The 23,272-nt window shown below is 45.7% G+C and overlaps 1 protein-coding gene across 1 annotated transcript; it reads left to right on the top strand.

Annotated features, from left to right (window-relative positions):
- Positions 1-13,664: 13,664 nt before the first annotated feature.
- On the top strand, positions 13,665-23,012 carry LOC309355596 (keratin, type I cytoskeletal 19-like). The gene is made up of 8 exons (XM_081886565.1): positions 13,665-14,437; positions 15,605-15,687; positions 16,357-16,513; positions 17,098-17,259; positions 18,016-18,141; positions 19,411-19,637; positions 21,477-21,629; positions 22,734-23,012. The coding sequence occupies exons 1-7, from the start codon at positions 13,721-13,723 to the stop codon at positions 21,604-21,606; spliced, it is 1,602 nt and encodes a 533-aa protein (XP_081742691.1). The 5' UTR covers positions 13,665-13,720; the 3' UTR covers positions 21,607-21,629; positions 22,734-23,012.
- The last annotated feature ends 260 nt before the right edge of the window (positions 23,013-23,272 follow it).

Raw genomic sequence — 23,272 nt, 5'->3', positions numbered from 1 at the left:
AGAGATTCTGTAACTCAGTTGTCAAGTGGTCTTTGTCAGCCAGGCGTTTGGTTCTGGAGATGAGAGTCTTGGCTACGGAGTTTATTTGTGCAGGGTGGTGGTGTGATTGTGCATGTAAGTAGCGGTTGGTGTGTGTTTTTTTTCCGGTAGATAGTGTGTCCTAGGGAGCCATCAGGTTTTTTGTAGATTAGGACGTCAAGGAAGGGAAGTTGGTTGTTGGCTTCTATTTCCATAGTGAATTGTATTTTGGGGTGTAGGCTGTTGAGATGTGTGAGGAAGCTATCCAGTTTTTCCTTCCCGTGTGGCCAAATTACAAAGGTGTCGTCAACATATCCCTCAAGTAATTAAGGAACAAAAGAAGAAAAGGCACACTAGCCTGGGAACTTCCTCTCTGCCCAGAACATTGGAGGCTATACACCACACCCCCTCAACAGTATTTATAGGAACTCAAACACTGAGATCCTGCTCTGTTCCAGTAACAAGAAGCCGAAAGCACCAGCCTGAAGATGACGAGTGAGACCTCGTCGAAACGTCGCCTAGACACCCCAACTTTTACACGGGAAGACACCCGAGGACACCAAAACCTGCATTCCTGTACCCGTGAAAATCTACGAAAGCATATATATATATATATATATATATATATATATATATATATATATATATATTCATTTGGATAGCAGGACCTGTGTGTATTGCTGAAAGGAGCAGGTAGAAAATGCAGCAAAGAGTCTCTCAGCTTAGGTTGGTTCCGCTAAAGAAATCAGGTATTTTTACACATGTTTATAGGGCTGCAGATAAGGAATTTAGCCAGGCTATTTCCCAGAAAACAAAGGCGTTACTTCAGCTTTTTAGCTCCCAGCTCACCTTGCAGTTACATTCCAAGAATTTTCTTATAATAACATTTGAGACTTGGGCTTTTTGGCTTGGAATCTTTTCCTTCTACATCTTTTTCTATCTACCCTTTCATCCCCAGAAAGAGATTCCAGTCCTCAAAGGGAGCTTAATGGATATCCTCCAGCCACATTCTCAGTTATCGGCTTACCCTTTCATTCTGTCTCCTCCCACCTCCTTCTGGAACTACTGGGTTTTGGTAAAGAACCTCTCAAAAACTCAAACTTATGGTGAACAGGAAGGCAACACAGAACCACCTCTGGATTTTGTGGGGTCCCATCTGAACAAAGTACCCCCAGTGGAACTACCCACTCCTTGATTCTCTCCCAGCTACCCATTCCTTTGCTCTCCCTCTTACCTCAATATGTAGAACTGCCTGGAATGGATGACACAACCCTTGTCACTGCTTGCATGCTCAAAGAGGATAGGCGAACAGGCAGAAATAGCAAGCAGAAGGGCCAGAAGGGTGGAGGTTGGGGACAAAAACAAGATTAGTTGGCTCTGCCTCACTGGCTAGCTGCTTGCTCTGGCTCCCCCTACTGTCAACCTCCCTGAATTCCACCCTACCAGTCCTAATGAGCACCACCCTTCATGTTATGTACTACTTCACTTCAGCCATGGAACCTCTCCAACTGTAACCAGGGTTGGGCAGCTTTAGGTGACGAAGAATGGCTACAGAGGACCAGTAATCTTCCCCTACACCCCTCCCCATTTCCATGTTTAATTACTTATTTAGAATATTTATATACTGCCCTTTGCACAAGCAACAGGTCTGCTTACAACAACATCAAATAGATAAAGATGATGATGATGGTTATTATTTTCATTTCTATTCCACTTTACATTATTAAGGGGGAAAAAATCTCAAAGTGGTTTACAACACATTAAAACATCAAATAAAATAATGTAAGATACATACAATCCCTAAAATAGCACAATCCCGTAAAATAGCACAATAGACCCCGTTGACAAACCACTAATCATGGATTGGCTGTGCTGCCTGGTGGTTGGCCTTGAGCACTTTTTTTGTGTAGCAGGATTTGAACCAGGGTCTCCTCTACAATACAGTGACTGCACGTTAGCACTGACCCCCTGTTGGCGGAGGTGAGAACAGCAGGGAAATATTAGCATTGCCTGCTTAGATTCCTGATAGGCTGGGAGGATTCACGTGACAGTTTCCTGCCACTTTGGGTTGGCATAACTGGATGCTTCCATTGGCTGTTGAGTGCATGTTTTTTCTTTTTTTGGTGTGATAACTTGTCTTGCCACACCTCACTTCACCACCATGGGAGTCTTGCCAGAATCCGAATCCCAAGCTTCATGATCAACATTCCTCAAATTCAACCACACTAGTATTGCCAACATCACGCTAAGGACTTTTGAATGACAGCTTGCTGAGCCAAATCGACTGATGGAGCATTTTGATGAAAGCGAGCTACTTGCTTGTGTGTGCAACAATGTGGTGGTCAGGAGAAAGTGCAAGGGCATAAAAATGAGAACATCAAAACCCTGTGGTTAACCAGCATTTGTACTAAGCAATGCTTTGAAGGGCTGGAGTACTGCAGAGGAGCTTGATTAGAAATGCTGATTAAGGTGATGATGATTGCCTTGCTGCAGGTGAAACAGTGCCCTCGATATGAACAATGCAGACAGGTAAGCCTGGACATCAAAGGAAGGAACAAGGAACGAGGTGGTGGAGACAGAACTTTCCCCACAATACATAGCTCACATTACTGAAGATAACTGGGAAAAGTGCAGTAGAGGACAGCGAAATGGCAGAGCTGGAGGCCTCCATGGTGCAGGAAGCAAGAGATGGGTAGCAGAAGCAGGATCTTTTAGAGTGGTCTGCAAAAATGGCCTCTCAAAACATGCTGGTGGGCAGAGAAAGTGAACTGACCATTTCCACTGAATTTCTCCAGGGGCAGGAAAAAATCCACCACAAAAATGGGGAAGTCAGGGATTTTTTGTGACAGGACTCCTTAGTATGGAGTACTGGAACTTTTGGGCTGGCACCCACAATACTTCTATAAATATATGAGAACCGGCACTTCATTTTTTAACAAAAAAGTGAAATTATTCAACTTGAGTTGCCCTTCAAATTCACATTGTTTCAATGCATTGCTTATTCCCCTGCCTATTGCTTCTTGGTACAATTTTCCTCCTCCTCCTCCTCCTCCCTCACTTCCCTTGACCTTAGTTGCCATCCACTCTGTAACATCATCAACCAAATCACATGGGTTGTCACAGTCAGTACAGCAGCAGTGAAGGAAGATGAGGTTGAGTATAATGAAGGAAAAGAACCATAAAGGGAAATAGCAATGGGGGAACAAAGGCAGCCCAAAGACAACATCAGTGGTGCCAAAAAATGGAAGGCAGTTTTTGACAGTCGGGAAAAGAAACACTAAACAAGGTAAATCTTTTCAGTCTTATGTCCTTGATAAAACTGAAGAACAGCAGAGAACAAGCCCAAGGCCAGTAAAATGGAATCTATTAATTGCAACCATTGTGGAAAAGCCCATAGCCTTCGCATCTCATACGTAGCACCCTCCAGCCTGCGGAAAAACCCATGAAAAGATCTCTCTTAAGGTCATGTTCTGTTATACACTTCACGCCAATCATGGCATTAACAAGACCTCATAAAAAGGGAACAATTATTGAGTGAAATGTCACCAAGTAAAACTGCCCTGACTCAGCTGACTTCATTCTGATGCTGTGGGGCAGTTAACAGTGATAGAGCAGCCCCCTTCAGGCCTTCAAAAAGAATTCATGGAGCTCAAACTGAGCAGGAGGTGAACACACCAGGCACCCACATTCAACCCCCCCAACTGTCCCATGTTGATCAGTCACAGTCCACAGGAGGGTGATCGTCCAAACAAGGAGAGGTCAGACATTGCTGATTGTCCAGGCAGAGGAGCAAGGCAAAGGTTAGCCCCTTGGAGGGAGATGAAGGTCTGGGTTCAGCACCACAGATAGCTCTCTAAGAGCTGAGGCCAACAAAGACCTGGCTCAGTTTTATAGCAGCGCAAGGGAGTCGTTCATTGGAGGCCCTACCCAGTGAGTCAATAGCCTCCTGACTATTTAAAGGGCCCCTCCTCTTAGCTCCTTTTGGGGTAATGGACTTTCCAGCTGTGGGATTGCTTGATCCTCTGAGGAGTCTGTAGACTAACCATCAACATCTGCTAGCAGTGTTTCTTTCAGTCTCAGGGAAGGGGAGGCAGGCTCTAGGGATAACAGTCCCAAACAGGAAAGACCCGGGGGGTGGGTCCTCCTCCCCCTCCTCCCCCTCCTTCTCAGAACTGCGGTTACCAGAGGAGAGGTGGTCCACAGCCATGAGGGCACACAACTGAAGGCCTTCTTGATCAAAGCTGGGGGCAGAATGGGTACAACTAGTGCCTGTGAGAACATGGGGTAGAGGCTGGCAAGTTCATCCTTCCCTATTTTCTTGAGTACCAGAACCAGTAAGGGTGAGCTTTAGGCAATCATTCTTTTGCACACAGTATCTTGAGATCTTATGGGGCCTCCCATTCAGTCCTATTAGGCTTGCCAACAAGGCCTCTCTGCTCTCTGAACCATGAGGATCAGGTTAAAAGCTACTGGTGTCTTCGGAGCCAGAAACTCTGTTTACCAGAGACTGAAATCCTCCTCCTAACACATTTTCTGAGTGGGTGAGCTTGAGATTAGAAAGCCAGCTAGACAAGAACTGCAAAACAATTAGAGGGTGTTTCCTCTGTCACCAGTGCATCAGCTATTCATGGGACAAGGGACAATAGTGACACAAAAATTGTGTACAATTAGGGGGGTATTGAGGTGGTTCCTCAAGGATAGGAGGGGCTGGAAGCTGCAAGCCTCTGCTTCTCCGGGGCAGTGATGTGATCTGGAAAATCTAAGGATGTTGCCATGCTACATCTGGGATGTTCTAAAAGATCAGATTAAGTGCAGAGCTGAAACAGGAATGAAGTGGTGCTTCCTGAACATTTTCACCCATGGCAAAACAAGCCCTGCGACTCAGCATTTTGTTTTGTTTTGCATTGCACCACAACTTGAGGGTGGAAACTGCTTCGAAGGAGCCAGGTGGCCAGGATGAAAGGGTAAAGTGCTGCAGTTGCTACGGCAACTAGGCTTAATCAAGAACATAAGCTGAAACAGATCCATGGCGGACAACCAGTGGCTTGTCCACACCAGAACAAAATGTGGATCTGCACTGGCCTGTCCCCCATTGATGTAGGAGAGAAACTTCCCATCTCACAGTTGTCCTGGATCTTTCCCCCTTTAAATGTGTCCCTGTCAGAGACCCGACTGAGGATTACAGCTCTGATGAGGAATGGTGGAAACCTCCCCCTCTTCCTGCTGCTAACCAGGATCCTGAAGCTGCCCAGGAACAGTGGATCAGTACAGTGGTACCTCTGGTTACAGATTTAATTCGTTTCAGGGTAACTAGAGGCGCTGCTTCTGCACATGTGTGCAGCATGATAGAGTGCTTCTGTGCATGCATGCATGCGGCATGCAGAACACTTCTGTACATGCGCACGGCGTGCAGAGTACCTCTGCGCATGCGCGGGCAGCGAAACCCGGAAATAAACACTTCTGGGTTGCCGCAGTCGTAACCTGAAGATTCTGTAACCTGGAGGTTATGCAACACGAGGTACCGCTATATAGATTTAGAGACTTGGTTTGCAGAGGGACATAGTTCGGAAAACCACAGCTGGGCAGAGCTGAGTGGGGAACACCTAGGAGAAGCAGAACAGGAAGAGAGAGAGATAACTGACTCCCCTTTGCTGGAAAGTGTCCAGCCTCTCTCTCCAAGGGCAAGGGGAGCTGATAAGGTTGCTATGCAGAAGGCTCAGTGGTTGTGAGATCAGGTTGCAAGAAAGGGAAGTGACAGGGAGGACTCGGGGGGGGGGAGTAGGAGGAAAACTTAATTGGGAGCATCTTCACTCCGAGAATGGCTGCTTTGTTCTTTTTCTCTGATCATTAAACACTCTTAACTAGTAAGGGACTCTAATTGCTTTGTTCTGCTGATGCACGGCCAAAGGGGGGGGGGGAGAGGAAGCCATTTCCCTGACGCCTCACAGTCCCCCCCTCTAGGTTTGAATGTATTTTTATGTCCCTAAATACCTCAGTTGTGGACCAATAGACAGTGGTATTTTGAAGTACTTGTCTGACAGAGTCCCTCTCTACAAATGTCACTTCACTTACTTTAAATCAGGGGTCAGCAAACTTTTTCAGCAGGGGGCTTTTTCAGCAAACTTTTTCAGCAGCACTGTCCCTCAGACCTTGTTGGGGACTGGACTATATTTTTTGGGGGGAAATGAACGAATTCCTATGCCCCACAAATAACCCAGAGATGCATTTTAAATAAAAGGACATATTCTACTCATGTAAAAACACGCTGATTCCCGGACCGTCTGTGGGCCGGATTTAGAAGGTGATTGGGCTGGATCCGGCCCCCGGGCCTTAGTTTGCCTACCCATGCTTTAAATGCTATTCTCTACCTTTGTATGGTAATGGGCATTATTACACATTGTGCTCTTGTGCTTGAGTCCTTCTTGTAGGCTTCCCACAGGTATCTAGTTGGCCACTGTGAGAACAGGATGCTGTTGGGTCATTGGCCTGATCCAGAAGAACAATTCTTAACTCCTTATGAACGTCACTCCAAAATGTGTTAAGCCAGCTCTGCTGTCCTGCTCCATTGGCACTGCTGCCCATAGGAAGCTACCTCATACTGAGTCAGACCACTGGCTCAACCAGCTCAGTATTTTCTCCTCAGTTACTCACAGTGGTTCTCCACAGTTTCCAACAGGAATCTGGACTGGCCTACCTGCTACGGAGCCTTTACACCTGCAGTTGACTGCCTGACTACCAGCTGAACTGTTACACCTTGCCCTCTACCTAGGAAAAAGTGTCATTAGCAATACTATAATTCCAGTAGTGCACCCAGAGCTCACCCAGAGCAAATTATGTGCTTAATGGTTGGGTTCAACCCAGGAATCTCCGGATGAATGGCTGCCACTTGGCACACATAGACTGCAATTTTCTTTTCTCATGGCATGAGCACAACCACTAACATACATGTTTGTTTTAGAACTTAGCTGCAAGTCAGTTTGTATTTGTTTTTGCAAAGGAAAGCTACACGCGAACAACAGCGAATAAACGTAACCCCACTCTTTCCCCCTTTCTATTCATTAACCTGCCCTTAAGCTGCAAAAAGCATCAACGTTGCAAGTTAATACCTTCTGTTTGAGATGGCTTGAGAAGTTGTTTTGATTACTTAGGAAGGCTCACCAGGGCAAAGCTCTGCTACTTCTTGTCTGCCGTGGTTCTGAAGGCATTAAGTCCACAACAAGACAAGCTATAACTATCAGAACTGAAGAACAACTGAAGCGAGTGAACTGGCTCTTTTGAACAGGGATGGGGAACCTGTGGCCTTCCAGATGTTGCTGGCTGGGGCTCATGGGATCTGGAGTCCAACAACATCTGGAAAGCCACAGTTTCCCCACCCCATGTTCAAGGGTTTGAAGGCAAACAGGTGATAGACAACTAAGGGTTCATCCACACTTCCATTTGCCTCACAGCTGTACCCTGGGAAAACCATGGTTTAGCATAGAATCAGAGCAATCAGCAATCAGGTTTTGTGTGGATTGTTGTTTGTTCCGATTTAGCACTGAAGAGCAGGTTTTCTGGAGTGAAGCATCTGAGCAAAGTCAAAACTGCTTGGACTTGTGCCCAGAAAGCACTGGACAAGTTGAAAACCTCTCAGACCTGCACTTTCTAGGCATGGGGCAGCTGGAAATATGGACAATCCCTCAGTCATACTCAGAGGATATCCATTAAAATCAATGTAGTTAAGTTCATTGCTTTTGGTGGATTTACTGTTGAGTATTACTAACAGTGCTTGTGACAGCATTTTTGTTTCTCTCGTTTATCTAGAAAATCAGTTATCAGAAAATCTATGTTAGTGCTGAACTAAAAATTTCTGATTCAGCAGGAAACCATGGGCAATGAGCTTTAGGAAGATAATTCTTCCAAAAAATTGCACACCTCTTTTCCTGGACTCTGTTATTTAGCAAAGCAGTAATTAACGTTAATCTCTCATCAAGTCAGAAAACAAGAGACTGAGAAGGGCTTGTGTGTCATAAATTCCACATCTCCTTTTAAGCATGTAGAAAGATAAGAAATACTGCTTTTTATTCTTTGTGGAAGGAACAGAAGAGGAGTATTTGTGTTATTCCTTGCTTAAGTTACAATGATTGCCATTGTGTTGAAGCGGCGATGCTCAAAAACATAGCACACAAGGGTAATAAAAGTGAGATTGAAAAATCTTCAGATGTGGTTGATGGAAGTCCAAAACACTGAATAAGATGAGAAAATATGTTGTATGTTTTTTTTTTTTTTGAAATTTCATGTAAATAATAAAAATATTTTTTTAAAAAAAGGATAATAAAAGTGCTCTAAAATGAAGTGGAAGCGGGGAGGAGGAGAGAAATTGTGATGAAACAAAGAAAGACTTCTTAGGGCATTGCCACAATTTCTGAGTGGGATTCAATCATATACAGTGGTACCTCAGGTTACATACGCTTCAGGTTACAGACTCTGATAACCCAGAAATAGTGCTTCAGGTTAAGAACTTTGCTTCAGGATGAGAACAGAAATCGTGCTCCGGTGGCGCGGTGGCAGCAGGAGGCCCCATTAGCTAAAGCGGTGCTTCAGGTTAAGAACAGTTTCAGGTTAAGTACGGGCCTCCGGAACAAATTAATCCGAGGTACCACTGTACTGGCAAATTCAGGCTGCACCATGAAAGTTAATTGTGAGCTCTTGCACAAGGAACCCTCTTCTCCCAAAGATCAATCTTCTTGCAGCAAGGAAAGTGACAGGAAATGCACTGGAAAGTGGGGGGTGAGACTTGTTTGACGCAATGGCATCTAACTTCCCCACAAACAAATCAGAACAAATGTTCAATAAACAGTCAACGTCATCCAAACTCCCTGCAAACGGATCGGGTTCAATGCTCAGCAAATTGTCTGGAAGTGTCTTGTGCTTTTTTGTAAACCATTCTCTGCCACTCTGATGTACACATCTCTTTTCCCTACTACTCCCCTTGAGAAAATTTTTAGTCTTACACTTGTCTTAAATAAGAGTCATGAACACGGAAAGGCTCTGGGTTTAAGTTGAGCACCACGGAGGCAGCGGCTTAGCTATCCGCACGAGTGCCTGGTGTGGCGTGCGCGTCCTGCAGCCAGACACAAGCCCTGTGCTGCTAAAAAAAGCAGCCTGGAGCTTGCAGGCAGTCCACCTGACGCCTCCCCCTCAGGAGAGACATGTGGCTTGGCATGCTACAGTCCCCGCAGTGTGGCACCCAATGCCGTGCCTCCGTGCAGTGGTGTAGGAAGGGAAGGGGGGTGCAGGGGGTGCCAGAGTTATTTTTTCAAAAAAAGTGCCGTGAGCCCATTTTTTAATACAGTGGTACCTCGGGTTACAGACACTTCAGGTTACAGACTATGCTAACCCTGAAATAGTACCTCGGGTTAAGAACTTTACCTCAGGATGAGAACAGAAATTGCATGGCGGCAGCGGGAGGCCCCATTAGCTAAAGTGGTACCTCAGGTTAAGAACAGTTTCAGGTTAAGAACGGACCCCCAGAACGAATTAAGTTCTTAACCCGAGGTACCACTGTATATATTTTAAAAACACATATTTTTGCCATTTTGTCACTCCCCTCAGTGATGACACCTGGGGCCACCGCACCCCTCTTCCTACACCACTGCACGGAGGCTCCCAGAGAGCAGAAGGTCAGGGTGCTGAAAGCTGGAGAACCAAAGAGAACATTAGATCAGGCCGGTGGCCTATCTAGTCCAGCATCCTGTTCTCACAGTAGCCAACCAGATGCCTGTGGGAAACCTGAAACCAGGATTTAAGCACAAGAGCACTCTCTCTCTCCTAGGTTTCCAGAAATTGGTTTTCAGAAGTGTTGCTGCCTCCAATTGTAGAGGCAGGGCATGGCCTTTATGGCTAGTAGCCACCGAAAGCCCTCTCCTCCATGAAAACGTTGAGCTACTTACTCCAGGACAATGTTTTTTCATATACTCTTTAGCACATCCCCATTCTTTTAATAAGTATATAGGTATGTAACGAATGAAGCTTTGCAGGGTTAAAGAAAGAGAAAAATGGTGCAAAAAGTTTAAAGATAGATGTAATCTACATTAGACACAACAATTTAGAAAGAGTAAAAATTTGAGGTCTTAGAACAAAGAAGGAAGTCAGTATGTGTATATGTACGTAATGATTAGAAAGATGATATGGTTTTATTTGTAGATGTGGGGGTTTTTTTGTTCTTTTTTCTCTTTTGTCCCCCCGCCCCCCCCCGTTTGTACTGCTTTATTTTGGATTCAATGTTTGTAATTTTTGTTGTAATTTTGCATTGAAAATAAAAAAATTCTTTGAAAAGAAAACGTCGAGCTTCTTCCAAATGAGAGCAAGTGGAGGCTTATCTGTGGTGGTTTAGAGGTGCGGCGGGGTTCACTCGGACATATGGCGCCAAGCAGCTATGGGAGAGCTGGGAGGAACATAGCCAGGAGGAAGCCGTTCTTCCCCTGGCAATTGTCCATTTCCCCGTTGTGCCAAGGCAAACCCCACATTCTGAGAATCTCATCAACCATAATGTCCCCTCCACAGCCGGGAACGTCTTGCAAACCAGGAATTGCCATGAAGTTAAGAGTTTCAGCTGGTTGAGGTTGTGACCTGAGGGTTTCTTGCTGAGGCACCCAGTTCCTTTGAAGCTGGCATTTAAGTTTTAATTTCCTTCTGCACTGGCTGGGGGGAAAGCGTAGAGAGATAGACTGACTAGGTAGGAGTACATTAAAAGGGATTTGGGATGGAAGTTTATCATTACTTGGAAATAAACCCAGGCTTCTGGGCCATTTCTACGAGCAAGGCTTGAGGTAATTAACTCAGTTTACAGTAGCTTTAGCCTCAGATGAGTCAACCAGCTAAACCATCTGCCCGGGCAGTACCTGTGTGCTTGCTTTGGGGGTTTCCAACAGACACTGTTGTCCTAGTGAAGAAAGGTTAACAAACTGGTTGGTTGCAGCTAAAACAATGGTGTGAACTCAGTTCTAATAAACAGAGGGCTTGTCCACACTTCTCTTTGCCCCATCGCTTCCCCTTGGGAAAAACCCATTCGTTACCACTGAATCAGAGCAAAGGTCCATTGAGTTTTCATTTGCTTATTTCTACTGAAAATGTTACCAGAATGCCAACACCCCCCCCCAAAAAAATCTTTAAAATGGCCAGTTCAGCTTAGAAGGCTCTGGTACCATTGGACTATGGGAGACCAGATGTATAATTTCATCTAGTTCTCAAAATAAGGGCCACGCCAGTGAACCCTAATTTCCTCCCACTCTAAAATATTTCTAAGTGAACAGAATACAGTGGTACCTCGGGTTACAGACACTTCAGGTTACAGATGCTTCAGGTTACAGACTCCGCTAACCCAGAAATAGTACCTCGGGTTAAGAACTTTGCTTCAGGATGAGAACATAAATTGTGCGGCGGCGGCAGCGGCAGCAGCTGGAGGCTCCATTAGCTAAAGTGGTACCTCAGGTTAAGAACAGTTTCAGGTTAAGAACGAACCTCTGGAACGAATTAAGTACTTAACCTAAGGTACCACTGTAGCTGTTTATTCCTTGACTTTTGCCTTTTGGGTGAATGGGCAGCTCATCTCAGCAGTGTTAGGAGGGTGGTGAGACTGGTGAAGCCCTCAACTTTCACTATTTAAACTCTTGGTGGTGTTGGGCCTGAAGTGCAGAAAGTGGGCGGTAAACTTAAGTCCGTATGGCAGAAACTCCAATTTCATTAAGAGCAAACATTTGTCAGTACCACAAAGGACTCAGAAGATGTATAATCAGCAGCCCCTTTGGGCTATTATGCCAGTAGAGAGAATGAGATTTAATAACCAGAGTAATTAGCTAGCCCCAAATCCCGCAAGCAAATAAATAAGAGACACTTCTGAAGTCAAACATCGTTGGACAGGCAACACCCTTCTTGAGAAGTACCACAAGAAAAATGTTGACTGGGGAATTATTTTGTCGAGTGAGAAAATGGAGAACCGAAAAACGCAGCGAAGCAGCAAGGCTAAAGCTAAGGTTGGGACTGAAATGGGAAATAATGCAGTCCCACTCAAGTTGGGGTGGAGGGCTTCTTTGAGAGGACACCGGGTAATGCCATAGTAACTTATTATTCCACCCCCCCACAACCCAGCAAAATGAATTTGCTTCACAAAATTATTTGCTGCACATACTGATGCTTAATATATACTGAAAAGTCACCAGATTGTTCAAAATTCCACTGACATTTGTATTTGCCAAAAGGCAATGATCCCACCTCTGCACCCATTTGAAATAGCAGGCAACAATATTAAATTTCAGGCTGTAAAATGTAGAGCCTCTGTATTGTTATATGGCCAAACTTACTTCAGAGCTATTACACTAAATTTAAGACAGGGTTGTTGAGTGGTTAGAGCAGCGTTAGCCAAACTAGTGATCTTTAGATGTTTTGGACTAAATCTCCCAGCAGTCCTAAGCTAATGGATAATGGTCAGGGATGATGGATGTTACAGTCCAAAAAACCTGGAGGGCATCAGTTTAGGGAAGGCTGCTCTAACCAATCCACCACACTGGCTTAAATTTTGAGTAAAAAATTCATATTCAACCTTTGATTATTTGCGAATATTCATTCAGCATTTGAGCGATAATTTTCAGCTATATATTGAATTGGGAAACACAACTGTTTTCATGCTTAAAATGGGTCATGTTTCAATTCTACTAGAGTTGTGTGTGTGTCCTTAGATTTTGATTTTTCGGAGGAAAACAGAAATGTGTTACTCCCCTTTCTCCCCATTCAGTGACATTGTTCCTTCTTAGCTACAGGAGCTTTAGTACCACCTACCCCCTCCCAGTCTCAGCTTCTTTTTCCTTCCTAAATGGGTCGTAAGAGTGACCCCCTCAGCAAAGCAGGAGTCCTTTGATGAATACAATGATGCAACGATGTGATAAATGCAAATCATATCTGACTACAGAATAAAGTTACTGGGGCAAATCAGGGAGGCTGAGAATGAGGACAATGGGACATAGGTGAGCCCAGCCAATCAGGGATCACGGAATGAAGAGAGCGACACCACCAATACCACACAGTCAATCAAATTTGTCAACTTGATGACATCACTGAGGGTAGACGAAATCCGTTTCAAACAAGATCAAGTCAGGCAGCTATTTCTCAAGAAGTGTCAACGTTGTCGGCGAAAAGGAGGCGCTTTTCAACACTCAATCAATCAAAGTTCGAAAACTGAGTTGTTTTGTCTCATCCTTAAATTGACGAGATTGCATTCCAGCTGTGGAACAAAATTAGGCTGGCTCAGGAAAGCCGTGTTTCATCCTGTAGGCAAAAGAGGCTATTATGCACTGCTGTGCCACAATCTGTTTGCCAAGTGTGTCTCACAAACAACACAACATTTTGCTTCTCGTTGGGTTCCCCCCCCCTCCCAGAGAGCTGCTGACACGCGCAGCATCTTCTTCAGATCTCATTATATCTTTGCCTTTGGGAGATCTGTGGCACAGATAATTACAGTATCCAATGCTACGAGTTTAGAAGAAAGGGGGGGGGGGGAACCACCTCACACACAAAGCAAGAAAGGAGCTCAACCAGTACTAGCGACACCCTCTGCAGAAAGTATAAATAGAGACCTGGTGGGGCCCGGAGCCTAGCAGTCTTACTTTACATCCAGCAGTGCCTCTTGCTTCCTGCTTAGCACTAGAGATCCTCCATCACCATCACAATGAGCTGTAGCGCAAGGCACACCGTCTTAACAGCTGGAAGAAGCGGCAGCGGCAGCTGCAACCTTGGTGGAGGGAGGGTAGGGGTCTCCTCGGTCTCCTCTGGACGGTACACTTCCTGCGGGCTAGGCAACGGGAGAGCCAACTTCTCTGGCCGGAGCCATGTCGGAGGAGGCTCCACTTGTGCCTACGGAACAGGAAGAAGCCAGTTCTCAAGCGGAAGTTGCAGCGGGGCCTTTGTTGGTGGCGGACATCTTGGGGGAAGTGCCGGCTCTCATGCTGGGAGCGTTGCTGCAAGGAGCGGTGCAGTTGGTGGCGCTGGTGGTGGGCATGCTGGCATGGTTGGTGGCATGGGTGGCGTGGTTGGAGGTGTTCCTGCTGGCATGGTTGGTGGCATGGGTGGTGTGGTTGGAGGCCCCCATCCTGGTATGGTTGGTGCCATGGGTGGCGTGGTTGGTGGCATGGGTGGTCCTGCAGTAGTTGGCGGAATGGTCAGCGAACCTTTCTGCGGAGGCATGTTCTCTAACCTTGATGGGAAAATGACCATGCAGAACCTCAACGACCGTCTAGCTAGTTACCTGGACAAAGTCCGGTGCTTGGAGGAGGAGAATGCTGAGCTTGAGTGTCGGATCCGGGAATTTTATGCCAAGCAAGGCCCACTCTGCGAACCCAAGGACTACAGCCATTACCACCAGCAAATTGAAGATTATAAGAACCAGGTAGGGTGCCAGTTGACAGCCAACTTTTAGTCATTCTTGCACGCTTTCCTTTGAACTGACTACAGACAGCAGGCCTTGGCTTAAGCTCAGATCTGAAATGGCAGTGGTGTCAAGTCAATTCATGAAAGACGAAGGACTGAAATTCTCTTAAGCTTGTTCTTGGAATTCCCAAACTCATTCAGTAGATACTCTGTTTCCTTAAAACTCAGTATTGCTATTTTTCAATGTTGAAAGGTTTGTTCAGATGTGTGATGTGGACTGTACAAAACTAGAACTGTGATCAGCAAGACTTAAAAAAAAAAATCCTACAAGATGATTATCTTCATTTCATATTGGTGTACCACCTATGATGTTCCACTGCAATTTCTACTGCTATCATTCCAACTGCGTGGGAGCCTGTGTATAGTTTGGATGGTTTGTGGTTGCATGGATGGCGTTTTGCTAGGCCCACAGTGCAGTAGCAGACTGTGTGGTGGAGCATCAGTGCTTACCTGTTCTCCTGAAAATGGAGTCGCTGCTGCTTATTTGGAAGGAGTGGAGGTGGGATGATGTACCAGGGAGGTTGGCATGACACAAATGCACTGTTAGGAGTGTGGATTGGCTTTGTAGATGTGCTTCCATCGCAGTGACCTCCCCACCGTGTCTCTCCTTTCCCTCCCCTTCCTGTCAATCAGCAGTAACTCATCTGTTGGGAGGTCAAGTGTGCACTGCTGCCTCACCATGTTGTCTGCTATTGCCATGCATGCACGTAAATGGCATACTATGTAGAAATGGCTTCTACAAGTAGGAATTTAAGTGGTCTCCATGCTTCTTGGCACCCCAGCCCAAAAGGAAGCAGAGGGGAGGGTTGTGGAGTGCTGGGAATGCTTAACATGTGCAAGGCTGGAGAGGGGAGAATCCAGTGCTGACACAACTCCTGAAGATAAAATGGCTACAAGGTATTAATTTCTACCCACTTGTGATCATGGTGGCTTGCTGACTTGTGGTTCACCTGTGTGTAGATATGGAACTATTATGGACCAGTTGCACACACTGGCTGAAGACTGGCATGAAGATAGAGTAAGGCTGATAAACATCTAGCGTGGATTGATGCACTCTGAATCTTAAAACTAGATCTTCACATGCAGGGGTGTTAACTGGTCTCTTGTTAACTTTTTCTGTACCCAGCTCATTTGTACAAGTGTGGAGAACAACAAACTCCTGCTGTGCATTGATAACAGCAAGCTGACTGCTGATGACTTCAGAACCAAGTGAGTACTTCTCAGTAAACAATTGGGCATATGGAACAAATCTGTGTGCATTAGATGGGGTCCCATTGTTCGAGTGAGGGAATATTCTCAGTGGCTCAGGTTGTCTGCTGTTGGGACTGTCTGAAGATGGGGGTGTTTGTCCTTCTAGCCATCAGGGATTGGAAGTGTCTATTCTGTGGGAATACAGGGAGTTCTGCAGAACTGAAGGCCATTTCTGCTCTAGTTTGGGGAGCCTTTGGCCCTTCAGAAGTTTCTGGGCTACAGATCCCCTCACCTCTCATTATTAGCTATGCTAGCTAGGACTGATGGGAGCTGGAGTCCATCAACTTGTGGAAGTCCACAGTTTCTCCATTCCAGCTATAAGACACATGAGGGGGACTGTGACACTTTTCCTGGGGCAGCAAAGCCAAGTCTTGACAATGTGATCAGCAAACAAAACCATCTTGTTTGTTGGATATTTCCCTGCGTTTCCTCTTTCTATACTCCGTGGCATACAATCTCAAGTTGGAGATGCGTTTCCCACAATGTGGGAAAGCCTATCAGAGCTAGCCCTCCTGAAGATCTAGGCTGTAAGAGCGATGATCACAATTGGCCTTCCCTGCGGAGGGACCAAAATAATAATCCTGCAACAAATAATGGAATTCTCATGCTCTGCTCTTTGCGGCTTAGGTATGAGACGGAATGCTGCCTCCGTCAGAATGTGGAGGCTGACATCAATGGCCTGCATCAAATCCTGGATCAGCTGACTGCCTGCAGGTCTGACCTGGAAGTGCAGTGTGAGAACTTGCAGGATGAGCTGTGTTGCCTGAAGAAGAACCATGAGGAGGTGAGGGACACCGTCTTCTCCTTTAATGAAGTCAAAATGGAACATGTGGAATGATGCTTTCTTGATCCCAAGGGCATTTTTGAACATGGCACAGCTTTATAAAATGAGTAGATTGGATCTAAGATGTGGGTAGCTGAGTGCATTTACAGCCACTGAAGAAACTTTGATCTATTAAGTGGCAGAGCATCAGTCACTGGCAAAACTCTGATGGGGCTGATGGGAGTTGGAGTCCAATGGAAACTGGAGGGCCACAGCCTGACCACCTCTGGCCTAGGGACTCTTCCTTTCACTTGCATAGTTAACATATCACTACAATGCAGGAGCCTCTTTATATTAAGGGGTATTCAGTCACATGCATTTTGAAGTGGCACAGCCCCAGAATGGCACTGCCATTCACTGTTGGTCCAGAGAGGATCCACCTTGCCTCCTTGAGAGAGATCTCCTGCTTTCAGCCTTCATTGACTTCATGGCAGTTCTCATTAGAGAGTTCATTGGGGGTAGAATGGATAGTAGAAAATGGGAGGTGAGAATCTGCCATGGGGGTGGGCAGAGGTTTCATTTGGCTTGCAATCTTTTTTTTGCAGGAAGTCACCTGCCTGAAGAACCAGTCAACCGGCGATGTCAATGTGGAAGTCAATGCTTGCCCTGGACCGGATCTGAGGAAGATCCTGGAAGAGATGAGGTGCAAGTATGAGGCAATGATAGACGGCAACCGCAAGGAGGTTGAAGCATGGTATGGATCCAAGGTAAGCTGTACACCTCCAAGTCCATAACACATAAAGCAGAGGTACAACGGGGACTGAAAAAGAATTCAAGAAGAATTGAAAAGTGCAATGGATCCAGTCAGTGGTTAATTCCAAATATTTCAAGCCTGCTTGGATGTCAACCCCTAGACATGGAGAAACTATTTACACTTATTTCTAGTTGCATATGGGCTGCTTGCTTTGTTACACATTGGGGGCAAATACTCTGAATATGCTCAGAGGCACTCTCCTTTCATGATCTCTTACATTACTAGAGATATTATGCATCCTCTATAGATTGCTCCACCATATCATGTTGGCCAAGCAGGTCTACTCTTAAGGGAAGGTGCTTTTTGGACAAATAGCCAGCATGGGAATCTCTGTCCAGATCAGGAGTCTAATTCAGGGGTGGGGCTTAGGGTGTTGTAAAACCTCTCCTTACTGTGGGCCCAACCCGCATCAGGACCTCTGCATCTGCAATTGATGCTGCCGAAAAGGATCCCATTCATTGGGACACTTCCGTGAGTACTTTCCCCTTTGCATTGTCACATATTTAGAAGGAAGCCCCAGAAATACCCTCAGTGAGGAGAAACATAGGAAGCTGCTGTACACTTAGTCAGACCATCTGTCTTGTCTAGCTTAGCGCTGTCTTGCCTGACTGACAATGGCTCTTCCGAGACTTCAGGCTTTGAGATGTCAGGGATCACCTTTTGTGTGCAAAGCTGAGCTTCATCCTTTCCCTAATTCCACACATTACAGATCGAGGAGGTGAATCGTGATGTCTCCACCAGCAGCCAGGAGATCGAAGAAAGCAACAACAAGGTCACGGAACTGAGACGCCAACTGCAAGCCCTGGAGATTGACTATGATGCCCAGTGCAGCCTGGTAAAAGAGAGAGCAGGAGTTTCCCTTGGTATCATTGGAGCTGCATGCTGTTGGGGTGGTAGACAGCAATAAACTACAGCAGGCAGCAGCATGCCTTCATGCAGTGAACTGGCACAAGCCACAACTGGAGAAGGGCAATGAGAACAATGATGATGGGGAGCTGGTGTGCTCACCCCTGCTCTCCCCTCTTGGGTTTTACTCTAGACCAGCGGTTCTCAACCTGTAGGTCCCCAGATGTTGTTGGACTACAACTCCCATCATCCCTGAGCTCTGGCCTTGCTAGCTAGAGGTGATGGGAGTTGTAGTTCAACAACATCTGGGGACCCACAGGTTGAGAAAGGCTGCTCTAGACTCTAGGTTCAGAATTCCTGGAGAAGGAATTTAATCCAGCTTCACCTGACCTTCCTCCACCCCTTTCCTTACCATTGTGCTTTAGTGGCTGAGACTGAACAGGGCAACCTGATGCACGCTTGCATCGCTCTGTGCAAGGAAGTGTAGCCCCAACACTATGCTAATCATCGGGACATGCAGTGCATGTGGCTTTGCAAGCCCCAGTGATCAGCTGTGACATCAGGTGATTGACAGGTTGGCAGCCAGTTTCCCATGCCTGGGAAAAACCATGTTCACAGCCCAGCTCACTTATGAATTTTTACTTAACAGTGTAAATCAAATGAAAGAAAAAGAACAACTTGCAAGGGAATATTTCTGATGCTAGTCTGTGTCCCTCCCTCCATCCCCCCTCCCTTTTGCCTACTATGGCCCCATTCATGCCATACATTTAAAGCACTATGATTCCACTTTAAACAGCCATGGCTTCCCCCAAAGGATTCTGGAAGCTGTAGTTTGTTGTGAGTTCTGAGAATTGTTAGGAGACCACCCCTCCCCATTCCCCTCCCATAGTTCCCCTCCCCTGTGAAGAGGGGTTGATAGTTAAAGCACTGTGGCAACTGCAGCTCTGGGAGGGGACTAGGGGTCTCTTAGCAACTCTCAGCACCCACAACAAACTACATTTCCCATAATTCTTAGGCTTTAAATGTATAGTGCAGATGGGGCCTAAAAGCAACATTTATTCATTCCACTTATATCTTTCACCCCAATGAGCTGAAAATGGTGTACACAGTTACGTCCTCATTTAATCCCCACAACAACCTTGCTGAGAGAAATTAAAACCTCTTTATTTTGTATTAATTAACACAATGGTTATGCTTATCTTCCATAACTGCACTCCTGTTATAAAAGAGAAATGGTGGGTTCTGTTTTGTTTCCCAGAGGGACACCCTGGAAGCCTCCCTGGCTGAAACGGAGCACCGCTACAACAACCACTTGGGCGAGCTTCAGGAGCGCATCTCCTGCCTGGAGCAGCAGCTGGCAGAGCTGCGCTCGGAAATGGAGTGCCAGAACCATGAATACACAGAGCTCCTTGATGTCAAAAGCCGGCTGGAGCAGGAGATCGCTACGTACCGCTGCTTGCTGGAGGGCGGGCAGCATGATATAGTGTAAGTAGCGTGCAGAGACGTCAGTCACCTCCAGACTGTCAATGTTTTGCTGGTGGGATTCAAGCACCTACTGGAAATGCAGTTTCATGCAGTTGAAGCTGATTAACGCAGCTTAACAAATGCACTTTTCCAAAAGCGTGCGCTTAAAGGCAAACCTACCCAATTGACACTTCTCAAAACTGAAACACAGGCATTTTTCGAAATTTGCACTTGGCTGATTTTGCAGTGCAATTCTTCAGTCAAGTAACAGCAACAGCAACAGTTTATTATTTTTACCCAGCCACTCTGGGCAGCTCCCAACAGAAGACTAAAAACACGATAAAACATCAAACATTAAAAACTTCTCTAAACAGGGCAGCTTCCAGATGTCTTCTAAAAGTCAGATAGTTGTTTATTTCCTTGACATCTGATGGGAGGGCGTTCCACAGGGCGGGCGCCACTACCTCTGCCTGATTCCCTGTAACTTCACTTCTTGCAGTGAGGGAACTGCTAGAAGGCCCTCAGAGCTGGACCTCAGTGTCCGGGCTGAAAGATGGGGGTGGAGATGCTCCTTCAGGTATACTGAGTAATTTGTATAGAAATGTGTGCTCTCTCTCTCACACACAAAATGCTAAGTGCTGTTTTTATTATAGCAACTAGTTCTTTTGGATGTGGGAACTCAAGAGTCAAATTCTTGCTCTGCTCTGAAGCAGCTTGGGTAATCTTGGGTGAGCTGTTCCTTCTTAAGGCAAACCCAACTCACTGGTTTTTTGTGTGTGTGAAGGAAAAAGCACTGCCCTAAACTCATTGAAGGAACAGCAAGCACTTAACAAAGAGTTAAGGGTTAATCCTCGCCACTTATAACCTGATCAGTTTTGGGGCATGTATGTCACCTCTATGAGAAGGATCATACTAGGGTGTGGAACAGTTCACAGGTCCTCCTCTTTCGGCCCATCAGTCTCTCCCCAGGCCTTTCCCACTTTCCTTGGCTTCCTTTCCCCCCACTGCTGAGCTTGATCTATAATAAGATGAATAGCATGGGGGGAAATCTTCCCCCTTCACTGCCCAATTATTTTCAGATTACAGCTCAGCTGTGAGGAAGAGGGAACATGACTAAATCCAGCTGCCATGCTGCCTTTGGAGGAAGGGATTAAAGGATACACTCTTTTTCAATGGACAGTTTGCTATGCTTTCATGCCGCACAGTGAAAAGGGGACCTCATTTTCCATCACACAGCGTGGTATCGATTAGGGTTGCTGCCTTCTTCTCAAATATAGGATTTAGCATCATGTATCCAAGTAATGGGAGATAATAAGCTGCACTCAAATCCATATGATGCACAGTTCATTTTAGGACACGAGTGTGCCCCTTCTCCAGGATACTCTTCAGATGCTAGATTTAATATCTTATTTGTTTCATAGATAGCCTGCTGTCCCCTTGACAAACTCAGAGTGCTTTGCATCAGGTTTCCAGGAAGTCTTTCATCCAGGCGACTTACATAATAGTTTCAGTACTGTGTCACCTGTGGTCTTAAGGGAACACTTCACCACTTCCTTGCTAAAGCTAGGCAGGTCTGAGTCTGGTCATGGATGCTTTAGTGATGATTCCTGCATGGCAGGAGGTTGGACTAGATGACTCTCAGGGTCCCTTCCAATGCTACAATTCTACAGTTCTATGATTAAGTGCAGGTGCAAGTGATTCCTAAACCCACACAATCTTCTCCAGCTTATAAGGAAATATTCAGCTTAGATAGAACAGCAGCTGATGGCCAATGCACGGGGTTGGGGCCTCCCTGCTGCTGTATTTTGTCAGAATTGATTTGTAGCCTCGCTGATCAAGACTCTTCTTCTTTCTCTGCAGTGGCGGAGGGGGAGGAGCAGCTAGAGCCAGCAGCACATCAGGTGGAAGATCTGGCGAAGTCCGGACATCCCACACTTATGTGACCCATTCTGCAGGTCATGCCTGCCACGGGGGCCATTTACACCACTAGATCGCAGGAACAGAACGCATAAGGTAAGAAATATCCCCCACTCTGTTCTAGCCTTTGCATCCCCAATACCTATAAGGAAATGGGGGTGGGGGTGGGAGAACTCCACAGCATTTGGTCCCTGTGTCATGTGCTGGCACAAAGGCGGTGCCTGGGGTAGAACCAGGTCCTCCAAGAGACCTAAATCAGGAGTGGGGAACCTGTGGCCCTCCAGATGTTGATTATTGGCCACGCTGGGGGCCAATGGGGGTTGGAGTCCAACAACATCTGGAGGGCCATTGATTCTTGAATCAAGGCTGGATTGAGTTGAAATTCTGACTGAGGCTCAAGCAGATGGTGGTGTAAGAACAGGCCGAAGAGCAGAGCTATGATGTCTTGAGTATGTATTATTATTTACGGCAAGTAAAATGTCTTAAGCCCTGCCTATGGGCTTGCAATTAAAAAAGTATGTCAAGGAAGGAAAAATGGATGGGAAGGAAAGAGGAAGATAAGAAAATTCAGGCACTGGTCTCTTAACAAAGCTGGTGAAGGGGGCCCTGGAGTCCCAATCTCACATATGCAGTTATAGAAACCTAGGAGCTGACATACAATTCTTGGTCCACTGGATAATGTCTAGGATCTGCTGTTCTAAAATCTAGTTTCCATATGCATTTTTTTTTCATTTGCATTCAGAGCTATAAAAAGACACTATCTCTAAATGGGCCAATCATTGTTTCGAGAGTTTTTGAGTTTCTGGGCTTTATAGAGCAGAGCTGTCTTTGAGAATAAGGGAGTAGGAGAAGAAAATTATTCGAACTAACACAACTACACCTTGAGCTTATTGCAAATCTGTGCAGTTATTTTATTTTCTGAGATAGTTATGTGTGCCTTAGAGATAGTGGTGATGGGGGCATAGCAAGGACCACAAGGGTAATCTGCCTGGTCACAGATTGGCGTGCTATGAACTATTTTACAATACCTACAACTGGATAGTAATGGATCTCTGATTTGCTGAATGATGCAGTCATCTAAAATGTATTATGTGTACATGAACTTAAAAAGGTTTCTGTTGAATGAAATGGTAATGGACAGCACCATTGATGCTTTTTTTGCTATAGTAATTCAATCTTGTTTTTCCTTATCTTTTCTAGAAAACTGCCAGAGAATGGGCAGAGAGCATGCTACCCGCAAGAAGTAGTTCATCCAAGCTGTTGTTGATCCATCTGCCCAGCGGTATCCTTCAAAGTTGATCAGATGCCCAACATCACTGTCTCCCATGCTACTTCCCCATTATTTTGCAGCATGCCTTTTGTCCAGACTCTTGTTTCTCACCCATCATGCATCAGTGCCGTGGTTGGCAACCTGCTGACCACCGAAAACAAAAGAAGTCCAAAAAAATAAATAAACCCTTTGCTTTTCTCTTGATGCCACCCAAGGCATCTGCGTACAAAATTGTTGTTGTTTTCTTCTTATCCAAACGTTTTAAAAAATCATATGGAGAATGCTGAGCCCTCCCTGCCAATATATTAAATTATTCATGGTGTGGAAAAAGTGGATGGGGAGGTTTTTCTCTCTTCCTCATGACAGTGAAAGGTCAAGCTGAATGGTGGGGGAAACAACACCTTAGAGACTAACGAAATCATTATGGCAAGAGACTAACACAGCTAATGCTGTCTGGTGGGAGATACAG

Source organism: Podarcis melisellensis (genome assembly GCF_964234715.1).
Source record: "Podarcis melisellensis genome assembly, chromosome: 13".
Classification (NCBI taxonomy): Eukaryota; Metazoa; Chordata; class Lepidosauria; order Squamata; family Lacertidae; genus Podarcis; species Podarcis melisellensis.
This window is presented reverse-complemented; position numbering and strand designations above follow the sequence as displayed.

Excerpts from the sequence above, each read along its gene's own strand:
- LOC309355596 (XM_081886565.1), top strand. The coding sequence starts at position 13,721 with ATGAGCTGTAGCGCAAGGCACACCGTCTTAACAGCTGGAAGAAGCGGC. Across the intron at positions 17,260-18,015 it reads AAGCATGGTATGGATCCAAG|ATCGAGGAGGTGAATCGTGA; the intron begins GTAAGCTGTACA and ends CACACATTACAG. Across the intron at positions 18,142-19,410 it reads ATGATGCCCAGTGCAGCCTG|AGGGACACCCTGGAAGCCTC; the intron begins GTAAAAGAGAGA and ends TTTGTTTCCCAG.